The sequence below is a fragment of the Scylla paramamosain genome, chromosome 15, assembly GCF_035594125.1.
Source record: "Scylla paramamosain isolate STU-SP2022 chromosome 15, ASM3559412v1, whole genome shotgun sequence".
Taxonomy (NCBI): Eukaryota; Metazoa; Arthropoda; class Malacostraca; order Decapoda; family Portunidae; genus Scylla; species Scylla paramamosain.
The window spans coordinates 3956012-3972249 of record NC_087165.1 but is presented as its reverse complement, the minus strand read 5'-3'; the positions used below and the strand labels follow the sequence as shown (position 1 = coordinate 3972249).

The following is a 16238-nucleotide window of genomic DNA, read 5'->3' as shown; positions in this document are numbered from 1 at the left end:
GTCTGTCTGTCTCTCTGTCTCTGTCTGTCCGTCCGGTACTTATGAGTGTTCCTTCCCATCTTCCCGCTCTTCATTCTCATTTATCATCTTCCTCGTCTTCATTTTCTCTCTCTCTCTCTCTCTCTCTCTCTCTCTCTCTCTCTCTCTCTCTCTCTCTCTCTCTCTCTCTCTCTCTCTCATCCTCTTCCTCTTGTTTTTACTTCCTTTTCTCCTCTTATTCCATCTTCGTCCTCTTCCTCTTTTCATGCTTCTTCTCTCTCATCATCTTCCTCTTACTATTTTTCTTGCTTTAACTCCCTTTCTTTCCATCCTTTCATTCTCTTCCTCTTTCTCTTCCTCTTGGTATTCCTCCTGCTTCTAATCCCTTTTCTCTCATCATCTTCCTCTTTTTCTGCTATTCCTTCAGTTCTTACGTCCTTTCCTCCTCTCACACCATCTCCTGTCTGTTTCGTGCATCTTCCTACGTCTCTTGTCTGTCTGTCTGTCTGTCTGTCTGTCTGTCTGTCTGTCTGGCTGTTTGTCTGTTCACGCGTCTCTTATTTCAGTTAGTTTACGTTATGGATTATGAAGTATCAATAATTTTGTATGTTATTTTGTTGCATGGCGTGATTATGTGCTTATATGTTAAATGTTATGACAAACTTGTGGTCGGTTAACCTGCATTTATTTGTATGTATCTGTCAGTCTATCTATCTATCTGTTTGTGTCAATTTATTTACCTATCTGTGTATTCCTGTGTTGTTGTGTTGTTTTATATTTTGCTTGTTTAAATATATAGTGTTTGAATATTTTTTTTTTCTCTTCTGTTCCAAAATAATGCGTACGTCTATTGTTGCCTCATTTATGGCTGTTTATTTGTGAAGGAATGGATTTATGTTTCTCTCTGCTTCTCTTTACCTAGGTCTGATTCCTGTGTGTGTGTGTGTGTGTGTGTGTGTGTGTGTGTGTGTGTGTGTGTGTGTGTGTGTGTGTGTGTGTGTGTTCCTGTTTTTCCTTGCCTTTATTTTAGATAGATGTATTTAGATTTTTGTGCGTCTCTCTCTCTCTTTCTCTCTCTCTCTCTCTCTCTCTCTCTCTCTCTCTCTCTCTCTCTCTCTCTCTCTCTCTCTCTCTCTCTCTCTCTCTCTCTCTCTCTCTCTCTCAAACTCAGTATACACAAATCTTCCACACACTATGAAGGAAAAGGTCTAGAAGGACAAGAACAAGGACAAGGAAGAGATGAAGGAGGAAGAGGAAGCAGCAGCAGAAGTAGAAAAGAGCAGGAGGCGGCGATAGAAAACGAAGAGTTAGTCCCTTGGGAGGAGGCGAGGCAGCACCGTGTTGTTTGGCTGGCTGGCTAGATGTTGGTTCCCCCGAGTCCCTCCCTTGCTATTTGCCGTGCGTGGCGTCGAGACTCTCATCATTTCATATAATTATTTATCATTACACGACCCTTCGCCCGATGATTTGTGGTCAGATCATTACGATATTTAAGCGTTGTCGATATTTACCTGCCGATGAATGAGGCGAGGAATTGACCACTACGTCTTGTCTTGGCCAGCGGAAACGTCTCTCTTAGTGCGCTTTCTCCCTCACTACTTACCCTTCCCTCCCTCCCTCCCTCTGTATACAAGGGAGGAAGGGAGGGAGGGACTAAGGGAGGGTAACAGTCAGGTAAATGTCTTAATGTTCTGGCTAAGGTGGGGAGGTTGTGTGATAATAGTGGGGAGGAGAAGAGAGGAAGGGAGAAAGAGGTGCAGGGGGATCTATACAAGGCAAGGTGGTGGGTAATTGAGAGGGAGGGAAGGGTAGTCTAAGTGTCGCTGGTTATTCTTGTGACCACACGTGAAGACTTGTTAAGGTGTGACACTGTTATTTTGCTCCGTGTTGACGTTCTAGGCAGGTGAGGAGGGCATGGTAGAGGGTGGTGGCGGCGGCGGCGGCGGTGGTGGTGGTGGTGGTGGTGGTGGTGGTATTAAATGATATTTGTTGGAAGTGCTCTTGGTGGTAGTGGTGGTGGTGGTGGTGATGATGATGATGGTTTTCTTTTGTTATTGTTTTGTAAGTGGTATGTACGTATTTGTATGTTGTATTGAGTATATAGTGGGTTCTTTATGAATGCTATTGATGGTGGCGAGAGAGAGAGAGAGAGAGAGAGAGAGAGAGAGAGAGAGAGAGAGAGAGAGAGAGAGAGAGAGAGAGAGACAGGCAAACAGACAACGTAATACTAAATAAATAAGTAGATAAACAGATAGACAAATAAGAAAAAAAAAAAAAGACATGCAAAAGGACACACTTAGACACAAACACACAGACAAATAGACAAGCAGGCAAACACGCGAATTATATAAAATATTAAAATTGAATTGATAACCACTTAACTATCAAATTACCAAACCATCACAGGACAGCAAAACAACCCAATAAAAAAAGTAATGATGCAAAATAAGATTGGAGGCGGGAATCAACAGAAGGATATGTAAGAAATAAAAAATACAAGTGCAGAAGATAAAAAAAAAAAAAAAACGAAAAATAGAAAATAACACTAACTTAAAGAAATATATACCTATATAAGAAAAAGGATGAGAGACCAAAAAAAAAAAGAAAATGCAAAAAAAAATAATGATAGAGGATAAATGAGAAGAGGCAAAAGAAAATATAAAAAGGAAAGATTAAAGAAAAATAAAAACGAACAACAAAAGGGGCCACCAAAAAAAAAAGAAAGAAAAAAGACAACAGGGAATAAGAATAAAAAATATAGCAGGGAAAAATTTGAAAAAAAAGAAGAATAAAAAAAGAACCAACAAAAAAGTACGAAGCATCACAGCACATAATCCCCTCTGATGAATCAATACCTCACTCCCCTCATTCCCTCACTCCCCTCACTGCCCTTACTCACATTACCCTCGGGAGAGAAAATAAAAAAAAAGAAGAACGCACTCACTGAGGGATATAATGAGGTTACTTGGGCCACCAGTCTCCCCTTGTCTTCCCCGGCCGGCGGAGGAGGAGATGGGGAGGAAATGGGAGAAATGGAAGGGAAGAGAATTGATAGGAAAATAGGTAAGGGGAAGTAGCATAGAGCAGGTTGTAATTTTTCGTGCGAAGGAACAGAAGGAGAGGAAGAGAGGGAAGGGGTGAGAGTGATTGTTAGACGGTGAGGGGGAGGAGAAGGAGAGGAAGGGGAAGAAATGAGGATACGTCCATACAATGAGGTGGTGATAGTAGTAGTAGTAGTAGTAGTAGTAGTAGTAGTAGTAGTAGTAGTAGGAGTGGTAGGAGGAGGGTAGTGGTAGGAGGAGGAAAAAGAGAAGGAGGAAGAGAAGGAATTTATTGTAGTAGTAGTAGGAGGAGGAAGAGGAGGAGGAGGAGGAGGAGGAGGAGGAGGAGGAGGAGGAGGAGGAGGAGGAGGAGGAGAAAGAGAAGCAGCAGGAAGAGGAAGAGAAGGAACTTATACATAGTAGTAGTAGTAGTAGTAGTAGTAGTAGTAGTTGTAGTAGTAATAGTGGTAATAGTAGTAGTAGTAGTAGTAGTAGTAGTAGTAGTAATAGTGGTAATAGTAGTAGTAGTAGTAGTGGTAATAGTAGTAGTAGTAGTAGTAGTAGTAGTAGTAGGCGGAGGAGGAAGAGGAGGAGGAGGAGAAGCAGTAGGAAGAGAAGAAAAAGGAAGAGGATCCATTTATAGTAGTAGTAGTAGTAGTAGTAGTAGTAGTAGGCGGAGGAGGAAGAGGAGGAGGAGGAGAAGCAGTAGGAAGAGAAGAAAAAGGAAGAGGATCCATTTATAGTAGTAGTAGTAGTAGTAGTAGTAGTAGTAGTAGTAGTAGTAGTAGTAGTAATAGCAGTAGTTGTAGTAATAATAGGCGTTATTATAATGATCACAGTAGTGCATATTATCTTCCACCGACATCCCGTGCGAGAGAGAGAGAGAGAGAGAGAGAGAGAGAGAGAGAGAGAGAGAGAGAGAGAGAGAGAGAGAGAGAGAGAGACTAACGAACTCACTTTATGACAGACGAGGCGAAATTTTATCCTTTTTGAGGGAAATTGCTGACTGTTGTTATATTTGTTTATGTAAATGACGACGAGGCGGCAACCAGCGTGTTTGTGGAGAAGACCCAACACCTGCTTCCTCCTCCTCCTCCTCCTCCTCCTCCTCCTCCTCCTCCTCCTCCTCCTCCTCCTCCTCCTCCTCCTCCTCCTCCTCCTTATTCCTATTCCCTTTACTTCATCCTAATCTCTCATAAACTTTGCTACATGTGTATATTTTTGTTGTGTGTTTCTGTGTCCTTCCATCAGAGTGTGGCCTTCCTGTGGTGCTGGTGTTATCTGTCTGCTGGTTTGTTTTTCCCGAATGTTTGTCTGCCTGTCTGTCTGTCAGTTTCTGTGTCTGTGGGTGTGTGTCTGTTCGTGGTGTGTGTGTGTGTGTGTGTGTGTGTGTGTGTGTGTGTGTGTGTGTGTGTGTGTGTGTGTGTGTGTCTCTCTCTCTCTCTCTCTCTCTCTCTCTCTCTCTCTCTCTCTCTCTCTCTCTCTCTCTCTCTCTCTCTCTCTCTCTCTCTCTCTCTCTCTCTCTCTCTCTCTCTCTCTCTCTCTCTCTCTCTCTCTGGTCTGCGTCACGTACCCTGTCTTTCCCTCCTCTCCTCAGCAGCGGGGCGTTTTGTGTTGTCAGGGCTTCAAGGGGTGTGCGTGGGGCCGCGTCAGCTCCTCCCTTGCTTACCCTCAGCTGTGTGGCCGATGACAGCTCCTCTCCCGCCACCACGCATAACAAGACCACACCACATGTTTGTTTGCTGGCGCCCGTCAGAAATCCAGCTGTTTTCCTCTCCTTGCCGTACCTACTAATCTTCTTTGGTGAATCTTGGGAGGAATTAAGGCTCGTGTCATGTTGAGATTTGTTCTGTAGGTCCTGTGTAGATGGTTGTGGTTGTGGTCGTTGCTCGTGGGTTCTTGTGAGTGAAAGAGTGAGTGGTGGTTTTCTTCCTAACTCTGAGATGAACACGTTAGACTAGAGTATACAAGGAAAGTTGAGAAGCCTGCTGAATTACACGTGGCTGTTCCTGTGTGGAAACATGCCTAATTATATCCATCTACCGTCCCTTTCATTCTATTCTGTGCTTGGGGGATGAGTGTTTCCTTGATTAATTTTGATGGTAAAAACATACCTACCTATATCCATCTAAAACACACACATAACTACATCAACCTACAAACATATCTAACTATATTAATCTAAACATACACCTCTCTGTATCCATCTTAAAACACACCTCCCTATATCCATCTAAAAGCACACATCTTCTCCATCATCCTATACTTGGAAAAATAAGGGTTTCCTTGACTCAGTAGTAATCTTGTAGATGTGTATAGCAATGAAGGGCGTCGCCTCTCGCTCCTCTCCCCCATTGACGCCCCTCAGCTCGTGGTGGGTTAGTCGGCCATTATTCCGCGCCCGAGGGTCACTGCATCATCCTGTGCGTTACCCCGGGCACTCAGTTACCGACCAACCCTGAAAGAGTTGATGGACCGTGGACAGTTGAGTTGGCGGAGTGCCAGCTGCTGCCCGGCGCGGCCTGCTGGAGTCGAACCCGCGTCTGTCTGGCCTGAGCAGTGAGTGGGACAGGAGGAGCAAGGGAGGAGGGGAGTTTGCTTAGTGGAGTACATACTTTTCTTTCCTTCTTTTTGTTTTTTGTAACTTAGCTTTGTTTACTGCTTTCTTCAGCCTTACTTACGGAAAATGTTCGTGTTCATGTCTTCTGTCGTCAGTTTTATATATAAACTAATGAGGAGAAACAGAGAAAAGGAAAAAAATAAAGATGAAGAAAGATACTACATACGCAAATCTTTACCCTTAGGACAGTGAAATCCTTAGTGTTTTTGGATGGTTACTTACGCATGTATCCTCTGTCACTAGTTGAAGAGGAACGGCGAGAGGTGACAAAAAAATATACGATGGTGAATATAAGAGTAATCAAACCATCATTGGAAAGGTTGAGAGGCATAAGGGGACTAAAGGAAAGGAAAGCCAGTGGTGTGACAAAGGGAATGAATAGTGAGGCAGCAGCAATGTTGTTTGTTAGTCACGCTTTGAACGGAGAGTGTTAACGCTGAACGTGGAAACTGTGGAAGGAACACAACACGTAACTCTCACTTACACCACACCACCTTATCCACTCCACCTCCACAGCCATCCAGTGTAGCACCATCTTCCTTTAGTTATGCTCCACTACACCTCATCCACGACGTCCTTAACCCTTTGACTGCTGTGTGATACATCTTTCCGTAATTGCTAATCACTGAGACATTTTTACTAGTTCTGCAGCCACCTTCAATCTTTAAACCGGCTAGAAACTGCAACATCTGTTATTTCTAATCTCATTCTTTCTGCCATCACCAAAGCGTCCACCACCATCACCTAACACTATCATCATCATAATATCATTGCCGCTAATCCCTATACCCAGCGCCACCATTTCACCACCACCACCATCCGCCATCACCATTCGCCACGAGTCGCCACAGGAACCATCGCCTCAGCAAGACCCACGGATGATATATATATATATATATATATATATATATATATATATATATATATATATATATATATATATATATATATATATATATATATATATATATATATATTTTTTTATCCAAACATCCCAACACTCTCTCTCTCTCTCTCTCTCTCTCTCTCTCTCTCTCTCTCTCTCTCTCTCTCTCTCTCTCTCTCTCTCTCTCTCTCTCTCTCTCTCTCTCTCTCTCTCTCTCTCTCTGTGCTCTCATGGTGACGTCATCTACGAGTTGTCACCAGCAGCAGCTGTCTCCTCATTAACAAAAAGTAAACATCACCTGGACATGAAAGACAGAGTGATAAGAACAATAAATAGTGAAAAAGGAATAATGAGGAAGTTATATTTGTTGGAAGGAAAAGTGGAAAAGTAAACTAACAAAAAAGTAAACATCACCCAAACATAGAAGACAAAATTAACAGTCAGTAGAAAAAAAAATTAAGTTATAATGCTGGAAAGGAAAGAAAAAAAAAGAAACGCGACTTGTTTAATTCTAAAGTTTGAGTTTTTTATTGTTTCTACATTAATTAAATTACACATATTCACATAACATACACTATATACAAGTGTTCTTCGCGTCGTGCTATATAAACACACCTTTACATTTTGTACATTGAACGAAAACGAGGAAGAGAATATTAAATGAACATGGGGCACGAGAGAGAGAGAGAGAGAGAGAGAGAGAGAGAGAGAGAGAGAGAGAGAGAGAGAGAGAGAGAGAGAGAGAGAGAGAGAGAGAGAGAGAGTTCGGCAGTGTAATAAACCAGAATGTGGATGAATAAATGAATGAATGAAACCATGAAAAAAAAAATATTAAAGTTAGGAAGGGAGAAATGGTGTTGATATCATTGTGTGTGTGTGTGTGTGTGTGTGTGTGTGTGTGTGTGTGTGTGTGTGTGTGTGTGTGTGTGTGTGTGTGTGTGTGTGTGTGTTTACTCGCATGACTGTAAGTTATTAGTTGGTGGGACTGTTTTGTGGTGATTGATTTCACACACACACACACACACACACACACACACACACACACACACACACACACACACACACACACACACACACACACACACACACACACACACACACACACACACACACACAGTGAATGAGAGAGAGAGAGAGAGAGAGAGAGAGAGAGAGAGAGAGAGAGAGAGAGAGAGAGAGAGAGAGAGAGAGAGAGAGAGAGAGAATACGAAGAGCTCAGCCATTCATATTGGAGGTAAGAAGGTGACGTCACATGGCGGGGACCAATGGTGGGGCTGCCTCACAGAGACAATTACGTGAAAGACCAGACTTAATTGGGTCTCCCTTAATGAAGGATTACACTAATGACTTGACGGTCGCCACAATATTTTAAATCAGTCCGTTTTTTTTATTGATTTTCTCTCTTTTTTTGTAACCATTACTATGGAACTCTCACTGATACGAATGCTATACTAATATATATATATATATATATATATATATATATATATATATATATATATATATATATATATATATATATATATATATATATATATATATATATATATATATATATATATATAGACTTCTGTTGATCTTTACATAGAAAGTATTGTACACGTCCATCATAGAAAGGTATCAGACAGGTATCACGTAACAATTATAAATAATAATACCATAATCTATCTATTTACACAGGTATGGGATGTACGGGCAGGTGAGAGAGAGAGAGAGAGAGAGAGAGAGAGAGAGAGAGAGAGAGAGAGAGAGAGAGAGAGAGAGAGAGAGAGAGAGAGACAACCTTACACCTCCAAGTGTGAGCAGGTGCAAGGAACACCTGTCTCCCTTCCCGTAAACACTAATGGGTTATAAGGGACAGGTGAGCCAAAGATCATTAAGGTTCGGCTAGTAAACCTAAGAGAAGAACAAACACAGGTACTGATGTATGTAAGTCATTAAGGAAGTAATCAGTCAGATCATTTAGCGTTAAATTATCTATGCACGGTGGAGATGTATGGCGGCGGCTGTGTTCGGATGATGCGGTTAACCTGTGAACACAAATGTGCGGTGTGTATAACTGAAGTGGTTTTCACGGGTTATGTATATATGATCGGATCTTGAGACGGGGGAAGCGTGTAAGCTGGTGCGTGCATGATCGGTGTGTGTGTGTGTGTGTGTGTGTGTGTGTGTGTGTGTGTGTGTGTGTGTGTGTGTGTGTGTGTGTGTGTGTGTGTGTGTTGCAGGGAAGGATCAAGTAGTTTATTCTGTTCAAAGTCTCTCTTATGTTATTGATGATCTTGTACAAAAATAAATACGAGGGAAAATTTTAACCAGACAGTGCCTGGATTGACTGATTGATTGACTGATTATCAAACGGAAACATTTAACCACCGCAACAGTAAAGTCACATGGCACCGCAAAAAAAAAAAAAAAAAATGAAATTTATAATGAGAAGGATGATAAATGTAGACCTGAACTATGCAAAGAAGACTCTAAAATTATTGTCAACAGTGAACGTACGTACATAATACTTAAGCCTTTCTTTGAAGGTGCAGATGCTGGAGGAAGAACAGAGAGAGAGAGAGAGAGAGAGAGAGAGAGAGAGAGAGAGAGAGAGAGAGAGAGAGAGAGAGAGAGAGAGAGAATTAAAAAAAAAGAGAGTAAATTTTATCACCATATTTTAACCAAACTTCATCTCGCCACACCTCACAAATGTTTCACTCGTCATTAACTCATCACAGTTCACCAGGAGAGATTAATTACGTAGTTTCAGCCTCCTCCTCTTCCTCCTCGCACTCTCAACATGTCTATTCTACTTTCATTATTATCTTTCATTTTTTTTCCCGTGTGAAGTGTTCGTTCGGTTTTGTTTAGGGAGGGGGCAGAGTTTGTTGTCCGTCCGTTCATTCGCTTGTCTGTCTGTCTACTGGTTCCTCTCTCCCCGTCTACTTAAAGGGAACTCAAATGGCTCTTCTCCTCTGTCACTTTCCTGTCTAATAAAATCTCAGACGGGAAGTGAGAGGTTTGTGTGTGTGTGTGTGTGTGTGTGTGTGTGTGTGTGTGTGTGTGTGTGTGTGTGTGTGTGTGTGTGTGTGTGTGTGTGTGTGTGTGTGTGTGATATTTTCTCTGAATTTACATACGAACGTAATAACACTAGTATCCTCCATTCTTCTTCATTATCGTGTTTGTCTTTCACTAATATTGACTCGACTCATTTCCGACACAGTCTTCCCGTCCTCACTTCCCGAGCATCATAGTAATTTCCCGTGTATCTTCCTTCACTTCCCTTTGTTTGACGTACATTTCCTTGAGTACTTTCACCGCTGCGATTTGTCCCGTGGCGGAGAGACGCAGCCACTCACTCCGTGCCTCACATTTGACTCTCCGTCAGCCTCACTGCGTCCATTTCCTGGAAGGCGGAAAGGACAAACACAACATACGCACACCCGGCGGTCTGTCTCCGCCTCACCCAGTACATCAAGGGACAGAAACACAGACGTGACAGACACTCACTCATCGTGTTCTGTACGAGTACTTAACACCGTCCATTGCGGCTTACTGCGAGTCTCTTTCTTTACAAGGGATTGGTTATTTGTTAGATGAGCCTGTCCTTCGTCAGTTATCGCTCACGGAAGGAAACACCAGACGTATGGGCGCTTTCTCCCTCCCGTCGTCCCCTGTGGTGCGGCGCGGGACCCCTGGGAAACACGGCAGAGCGAATCCCAAGGCGCGCCAGGACTTCCTCAGGGTTGGCGACGGGATGGGCGTGACCCTATTGTTGGGGCAGGGACGTGATGGGTATCCTGGGGAAGTCCTTGACCTTGAGCAGCGCCGCCACGTTGACCGACGCCGCCTCCAGAAGAGATTTGTTCGAAGAGATCACCTTAGTGCACTCCACGTCCCGCTTCAGCTCCTCCATGTCTCGCTTCAGCTTCGCCCGCCTGTTCTGGAACCACGTGATCACCTGAAGGAGAGGAGAGAGATGGGGCATTAGTGGTGGTAGTGGTGGTGGTGGTGTGTTGGATGGGATAGGTACGTTGTTGTGGTTGGTATAGTAGTGGTGGTGGTAAGTATGTGTGTGTGCGGTAGTAGTGCTAGTTATCCTAGTGTTGATTGAGATAGGTCTTGTAATGGTAGTAGTGGTAGTAACTATAGTAGTAGTAGTAGTAGTAGTAGTAGTAGTAGTAGTAGTAGTAATAGTAGTAGTGTGGTGGTGGTGTGGTGGTGGTGATGGTGGTGGTGGTGGTGGTGCTAGTAGTAGTAGTAGTAGTAGTAATAGATATTCCGTTGACTGTGGGAGTAGTGGGAGTCTTTTTGTCTGTTCTGTATCGAATATATGTGTGTACGCGTATCTAAATCGGTTAGGTAAGTAATAGATAAGTAATGTCAAGTGGGTAAAAATATCATAGATTTCTGAATAGTAAAAATCAATCGTGTTACACTGTCATATATTCTAGTACCTTGCAAGTGTGTGATCTACCTAACCTGCCAAAATACTAAAATAAAATAAAAAGTTATCAAAATAAACAAGTAGATAAATCACATTTAGCTTACCCATACTTGTTTCCTTAGATTCTACGCAATGTTATTAGTAAATTGATAAAGATCCTATTCGGCGCCTCTGTTATTGCATATTTGTGTGTTACGCAATGTTGATACTATTAGTGAAGAGAATAACGGGTGCGATTTTTTCTTTGTTTTTTTCTTTCTTTTTTTTTTTTTCTTCAAAATAATTATTCTCTCGCGTCACTTCATATCCATTTCATCAGACGTCCGCACACACTTTTATCCGTCCCACAAAGTCACCATCTCTCCTTTACCTCTTCCAGTTTCTTTGCTGTTATTTTATTTTAATTTCTCTCATCTTACTACGGTTAGATTTATATTTTTGTCTCATATTTTAAAAGTGTGGCGCTGTAATTAATAAGTCAACCAATCAAGTAACCAAACAAGCAATTCCCCGCCTCTTTTCCGCTTCCGCAACTATCACTGGCGTGTATGGACTAGAGAGGACACGGCGGCAGGGACGAGACAATGCAAGCTGGGACGGAATATATTTTTCATCAACCACCTTCATTACCCACAGCCATCCCGCCAGCAGTACACTCATAATGCCTCTCCCTCACCAAGTACAGACCTTATAGAACATCCGACTTGATTTAATTACCTGTTATATCAATGTTGTCTTTCCTCTCTCCTTGTTTACAGTGTCCCTATATAGTGCGCCTCTTTGTGATTCTGCAGCCGCGGCGCCTTATATCAATCAGTCAGCCAGTCAGTCAGTGAAGCAAGCAATCAATTCTTCGCCTCTGTTCTGCTTCTACAACCATGACCATCAACCGCCTTCATTGCCCACAACCGTCCAGCCAGGAGTACAATCATAACACTTTTCGCTCTCCAAGTACCTTACGAAACATCCGACTTGTTTTATCTTCCTGTTATACCAATCTTGTCTTTCCTCTCCTTTCCTTATTTACACAGCGTCCGTCAGCCAAGCAAACATCCAGTATTGATGCCACCACCTGCGTCCACCATCTCTACCTTCATCTTTCACACCATCTTCGTCTTTGTCTTTTAAATTAAATAATGTAGGTTATCACTTGCGGCTGCGCGTGGGGCGACAAATCTGCTTTTCATTGATTTTCATTAGTGTTTCTTTGTTATTTGCTTCGTGTCAGGTGATCGCCGTAAATCCGTGAACTTGCATCAGCGTGACTTCGTATATACATTTTTTTTTTCCACCGTTTCTTAATATTTCTGTCCTTATAGAATCTTTCTTTCTCCTGTATTTAATTCCTTTCACTACTTCCTTCTCCTCGAGCCCCACACTCATTCAGTCTCCCTGTCGCGGTAACCTAACCTAACCAAACGTAACCTAACTTACCTAACCTGACCTAACGTAACCTAACTCCTAGCCTAACCTATACTACTTAAACTTATGTTTTCTTCATCATCAAACAGGCTCTAGCAGAGACGAAAAGGTCTATTGTTGTTTGCTTTCCTTTGTAATCCTCCTCCTCCTCCTCCTCTTCCTCCTCCTCCTCCTCCTCCTCCTCCTCCTCCTCCTCCTCCTCCTCCTCCTCCTCCTCCTCCTCTTCCTTCCCGTCCCTCACCTGCGCATTACTCAGGCCGAGGCTTTGCGCCAGTTCGTCCCTGTCTGCGGGCGAGAGGTACTTCTGGTAGAGGAACCGCTTCTCCAACTCAAAGATCTGGTGGTTGGTGAAGGCGGTGCGGCTCTTTCTCTTCTTCTTGGGCGGCTGTCTGTTGTTGAAGAGACTCACGGCATCTGTGTGAGGGGGAGAGAAGAAAAGTATATTAGTTATATCGAAGGAGCGAAGTTCAGTCAATAAGAACGATGTATGTAGCGGTTGTTAAGCTTATTTCCCATTGCCTACATCGTCTATTGATATATATAAGTATTCGATTTCTCCATACTAATAAAGCTGGTTTATTATTAGTATGTATCTTGCTGTAATGGTGAAGAGAGGAACATGACGTAAACATCAAGTTACCTTGCCTACATCTTTCATTAATATTCATGTAGTTAATTCCTTCACACTACATACTAATGAAACCAGTAGTATCCATCTTATTGCAACGTTGAGGAAAGGAACATGACGTTACCATGAAGTTGTATCGCCTTTCTCGTTTTCTTTCTCTTACAATTCATGACAACAATTAAAAAACTAACATTTCTGAATAATAAACCACATACAACTGCTTTTGTACACGATTAATAATTATCACTCGCATTGAAAAAAACAAATGGTGCGGAAGAGAATAATGAAAAGATGGGAATATACAGCAGTGACTGGCGAGAGAGAGAGAGAGAGAGAGAGAGAGAGAGAGAGAGAGAGAGAGAGAGAGAGAGAGAGAGAGATCCAAATTCAGTCATGTTTGAGAAGAAAAAAATCAATCTATATATTATTAACACTCCTTAGCGGGAAGGAAGGGATCAGAAGTTTTGCCGGAAGAGAAAAAGACAAAACAGAGGAGAAAAAAAGAGAGAGAAAAAAAATCCAGCATTCGGAATGAAGGGCGTTTATTAAGGAAGAAGGAGGAAGCCGATCAGATGTTGCGGGGAGGAAAGGGGCAATATTAGCGAACAACCCGGAAATTAGATATGGAGAGAAATTACACGAAGGGTAGGAAGTTATGTAAACGGAAGGATATTAACACACAAAAAAGAAGAGGTTAAAAAATACATGTTATAGAAAACAGACAGACAGACAGAAAGTGAAGGAAAATATTGACCACTGCCGACATCATTGTTATTATTATTATTTTTTTTTTGTTGTATATATATATTTTTTTTTCTTTATCGTTGTTATTACATTTATTATCCTATGACCGTCTGCGTGTTTATTTATTTTAGACACACACACACACATACACACACACACACACACACACACACACACACACACACACACACACACACACACACACACACACACACACACACACACACACACACACACACACACACACTATGCGGCTAAGATTAAAAAATGAAACAAAAAGTAAAGAAAAAGAATGAAAAGTAAAAAAAAAAACGGAAACTCAAGGGAAAGAAAAGAATGAAAAGTGAAAAAAAAGACGAGAAATAAAAAGTTAAATAAAGAACCAAGAAAAATACACCATTGCCAAACACCAAAATAACCAACCACTAACCAACAAACTAACTAACCAACCAACCAACATTCACTACTGATAATAAAGCCTCTGATCCTACCAATACTCCCCTTAACCCCTTCCCCCCAAAAAAAAGCACCAGAAGAGAGAGAGAGAGAGAGAGAGAGAGAGAGAGAGAGAGAGAGAGAGAGAGAGAGAGACAGAGAGAGAGAGAGAGAGAGTAGCAGTAGGAGAAAGGAGAAGGGGGAGGGAGACGGGAGGGACTGAAAGCGATACAAAAAAAAATATATTGAAACAGGCAAGTGTTATAATGGTTTCTGCGTAATTGTCCGTAATAGACGAGGAGGGGAAATAGAAGGGCTACTCACTTACGCTGTAGATACGCATTAGCAGGCTTCTGGCAGCACTTAATTGGAGCTTGTCGTAAAAAGAGCAATTATGGCTACTGTGGTTTATGTAGTGGTGGTGGTGGTGGTGGACTCCTGTCTCTCTCTCTCTCTCTCTCTCTCTCTCTCTCTCTCTCTCTCTCTCTCTCTCTCTCTCTCTCTCTCTCTCTCTCTCTCTCTCTCTCTCTCTCTCTCTCTCTCTCTCTCTCAGCGTCACGAGATGGACGTTTAGACTCAGGCAGATAAACAGACAAACAGCCGGAACTCACAGACAGACAGACAGACAGGTAGGCATTGAGAAACTAAGAAATGAAGCAGACAAACACACATACATACATACATACATACATACAGGCAGACAGACAGACAGACAAACAGACAAACAAAACAGAGATGAAGGGTGAAGGAATTAAGATTGAAATAAAGACAGACGAACAGACAGATAGGCAGAGACAAACACACACACACACACACACACACACACACACACACACACACACACAGGAATATGATGGACGTGTGCCGTGTCGTGTTGGTTTTATTTACATATTTTTGTTTGTTTGTTTGTTTACCGGTCGTGTTTATGGGAAAGGAAGTGATTTAGTGCTACAGGTATTAATGACACAGATTGCTTATTTATGTGGGAAGGTGTGTGTGTGTGTGTGTGTGTGTGTGTGTGTGTGTGTGTGTGTGTGTGTGTGTGTGTGTGTGTGTGATGGAGAGTTATGATATACTGTACTCGTACATTCTGATTATATTATTATTTTTACTACTACTACTACTGCTACTACTACTTTTACTACTACTACTATTATCATCCTTATCCTCCTCCTCTTTTTTTTGTCATCATCATCATCATCATCATCATCATCATCATCATCATCGTCGTCGTTATCATCATTATATAATTTTCTTGTTGCTCTTTTCCACGTTTTCAAAAGTAAGAAAATAAAAAATACAAAAAAAAAGAAAGAAAGAGGTAATAACAATCAACACTACAACACCTCCTTCCCTTTCTTTTTTCCTTCCCATTTCCTCCCATTCCTTCCTCCCCAACCATCCCATTTCCCTTCCCCCTTCCCCCTTCCTAACCTCACTTCCCCGAACCTTCCCCCCGTGTCACGTACTCCTGCGGCCGACATATGGACCGGCGAGAACCGAGAGGAAGGGAAAAGGTTGACAGAGGGAAGGAGGGAAGGCAGGGCGAGGCTTAGGTAAGAGAGAGAGAGAGAGAGAGAGAGAGAGAGAGAGAGAGAGAGAGAGAGAGAGAGAGAGAGAGAGAGAGAGAGAGAGAGAGAGAGAGAGAGAGAGAGAGGTGGCGAGGACAGCTGAGGGAATAATAGTAGGGAGTGGGTTGGTGGCTGGGTGGGTTGGGTGGTGACTCGATATCCGTAATTAGAAAGGCAATACGTGTAATTACTGTGGATTGTCATTGGACGTAACTGCCGAATTGCATGTGGCTAGCGGACACGCCCAAATAGGGAATGATGCCCGCTATCTTTGGCTTCTTCCTCTCTCTCTCTCTCTCTCTCTCTCTCTCTCTCTCTCTCTCTCTCTCTCTCTCTCTCTCTCTCTCTCTCTCTCTCTCTCTCTCTCTCTCTCTCTCTGTTCGTATGTTTTCTTATTTATTTATTTATTTCCTGTTGTTTTATATTTTTATTTTGCTGTGCTATGTCTCGTTTCTCTCCTCCTCTTCCTCCTCCTCCTAC

At 42.3% G+C, this 16238-nt stretch overlaps 2 protein-coding genes across 4 annotated transcripts in view; one reads left to right on the top strand and one right to left on the bottom strand.

The window, feature by feature from the left end:
- Positions 1-16238, top strand: part of LOC135107289 (uncharacterized) — a 322315-nt gene that overhangs the window by 170882 nt on the left and 135195 nt on the right. The window lies entirely within an intron of this gene.
- Positions 9586-16238, bottom strand: part of LOC135107288 (homeobox protein Nkx-3.1-like) — a 21164-nt gene continuing 14511 nt past the window's right edge. The window contains 2 exon segments of the mRNA XM_064016962.1: positions 9586-10472; positions 12622-12794. Of these exon segments, the coding sequence (XP_063873032.1) occupies positions 10281-10472; positions 12622-12794 (365 nt within the window). The 3' untranslated portion in view covers positions 9586-10280.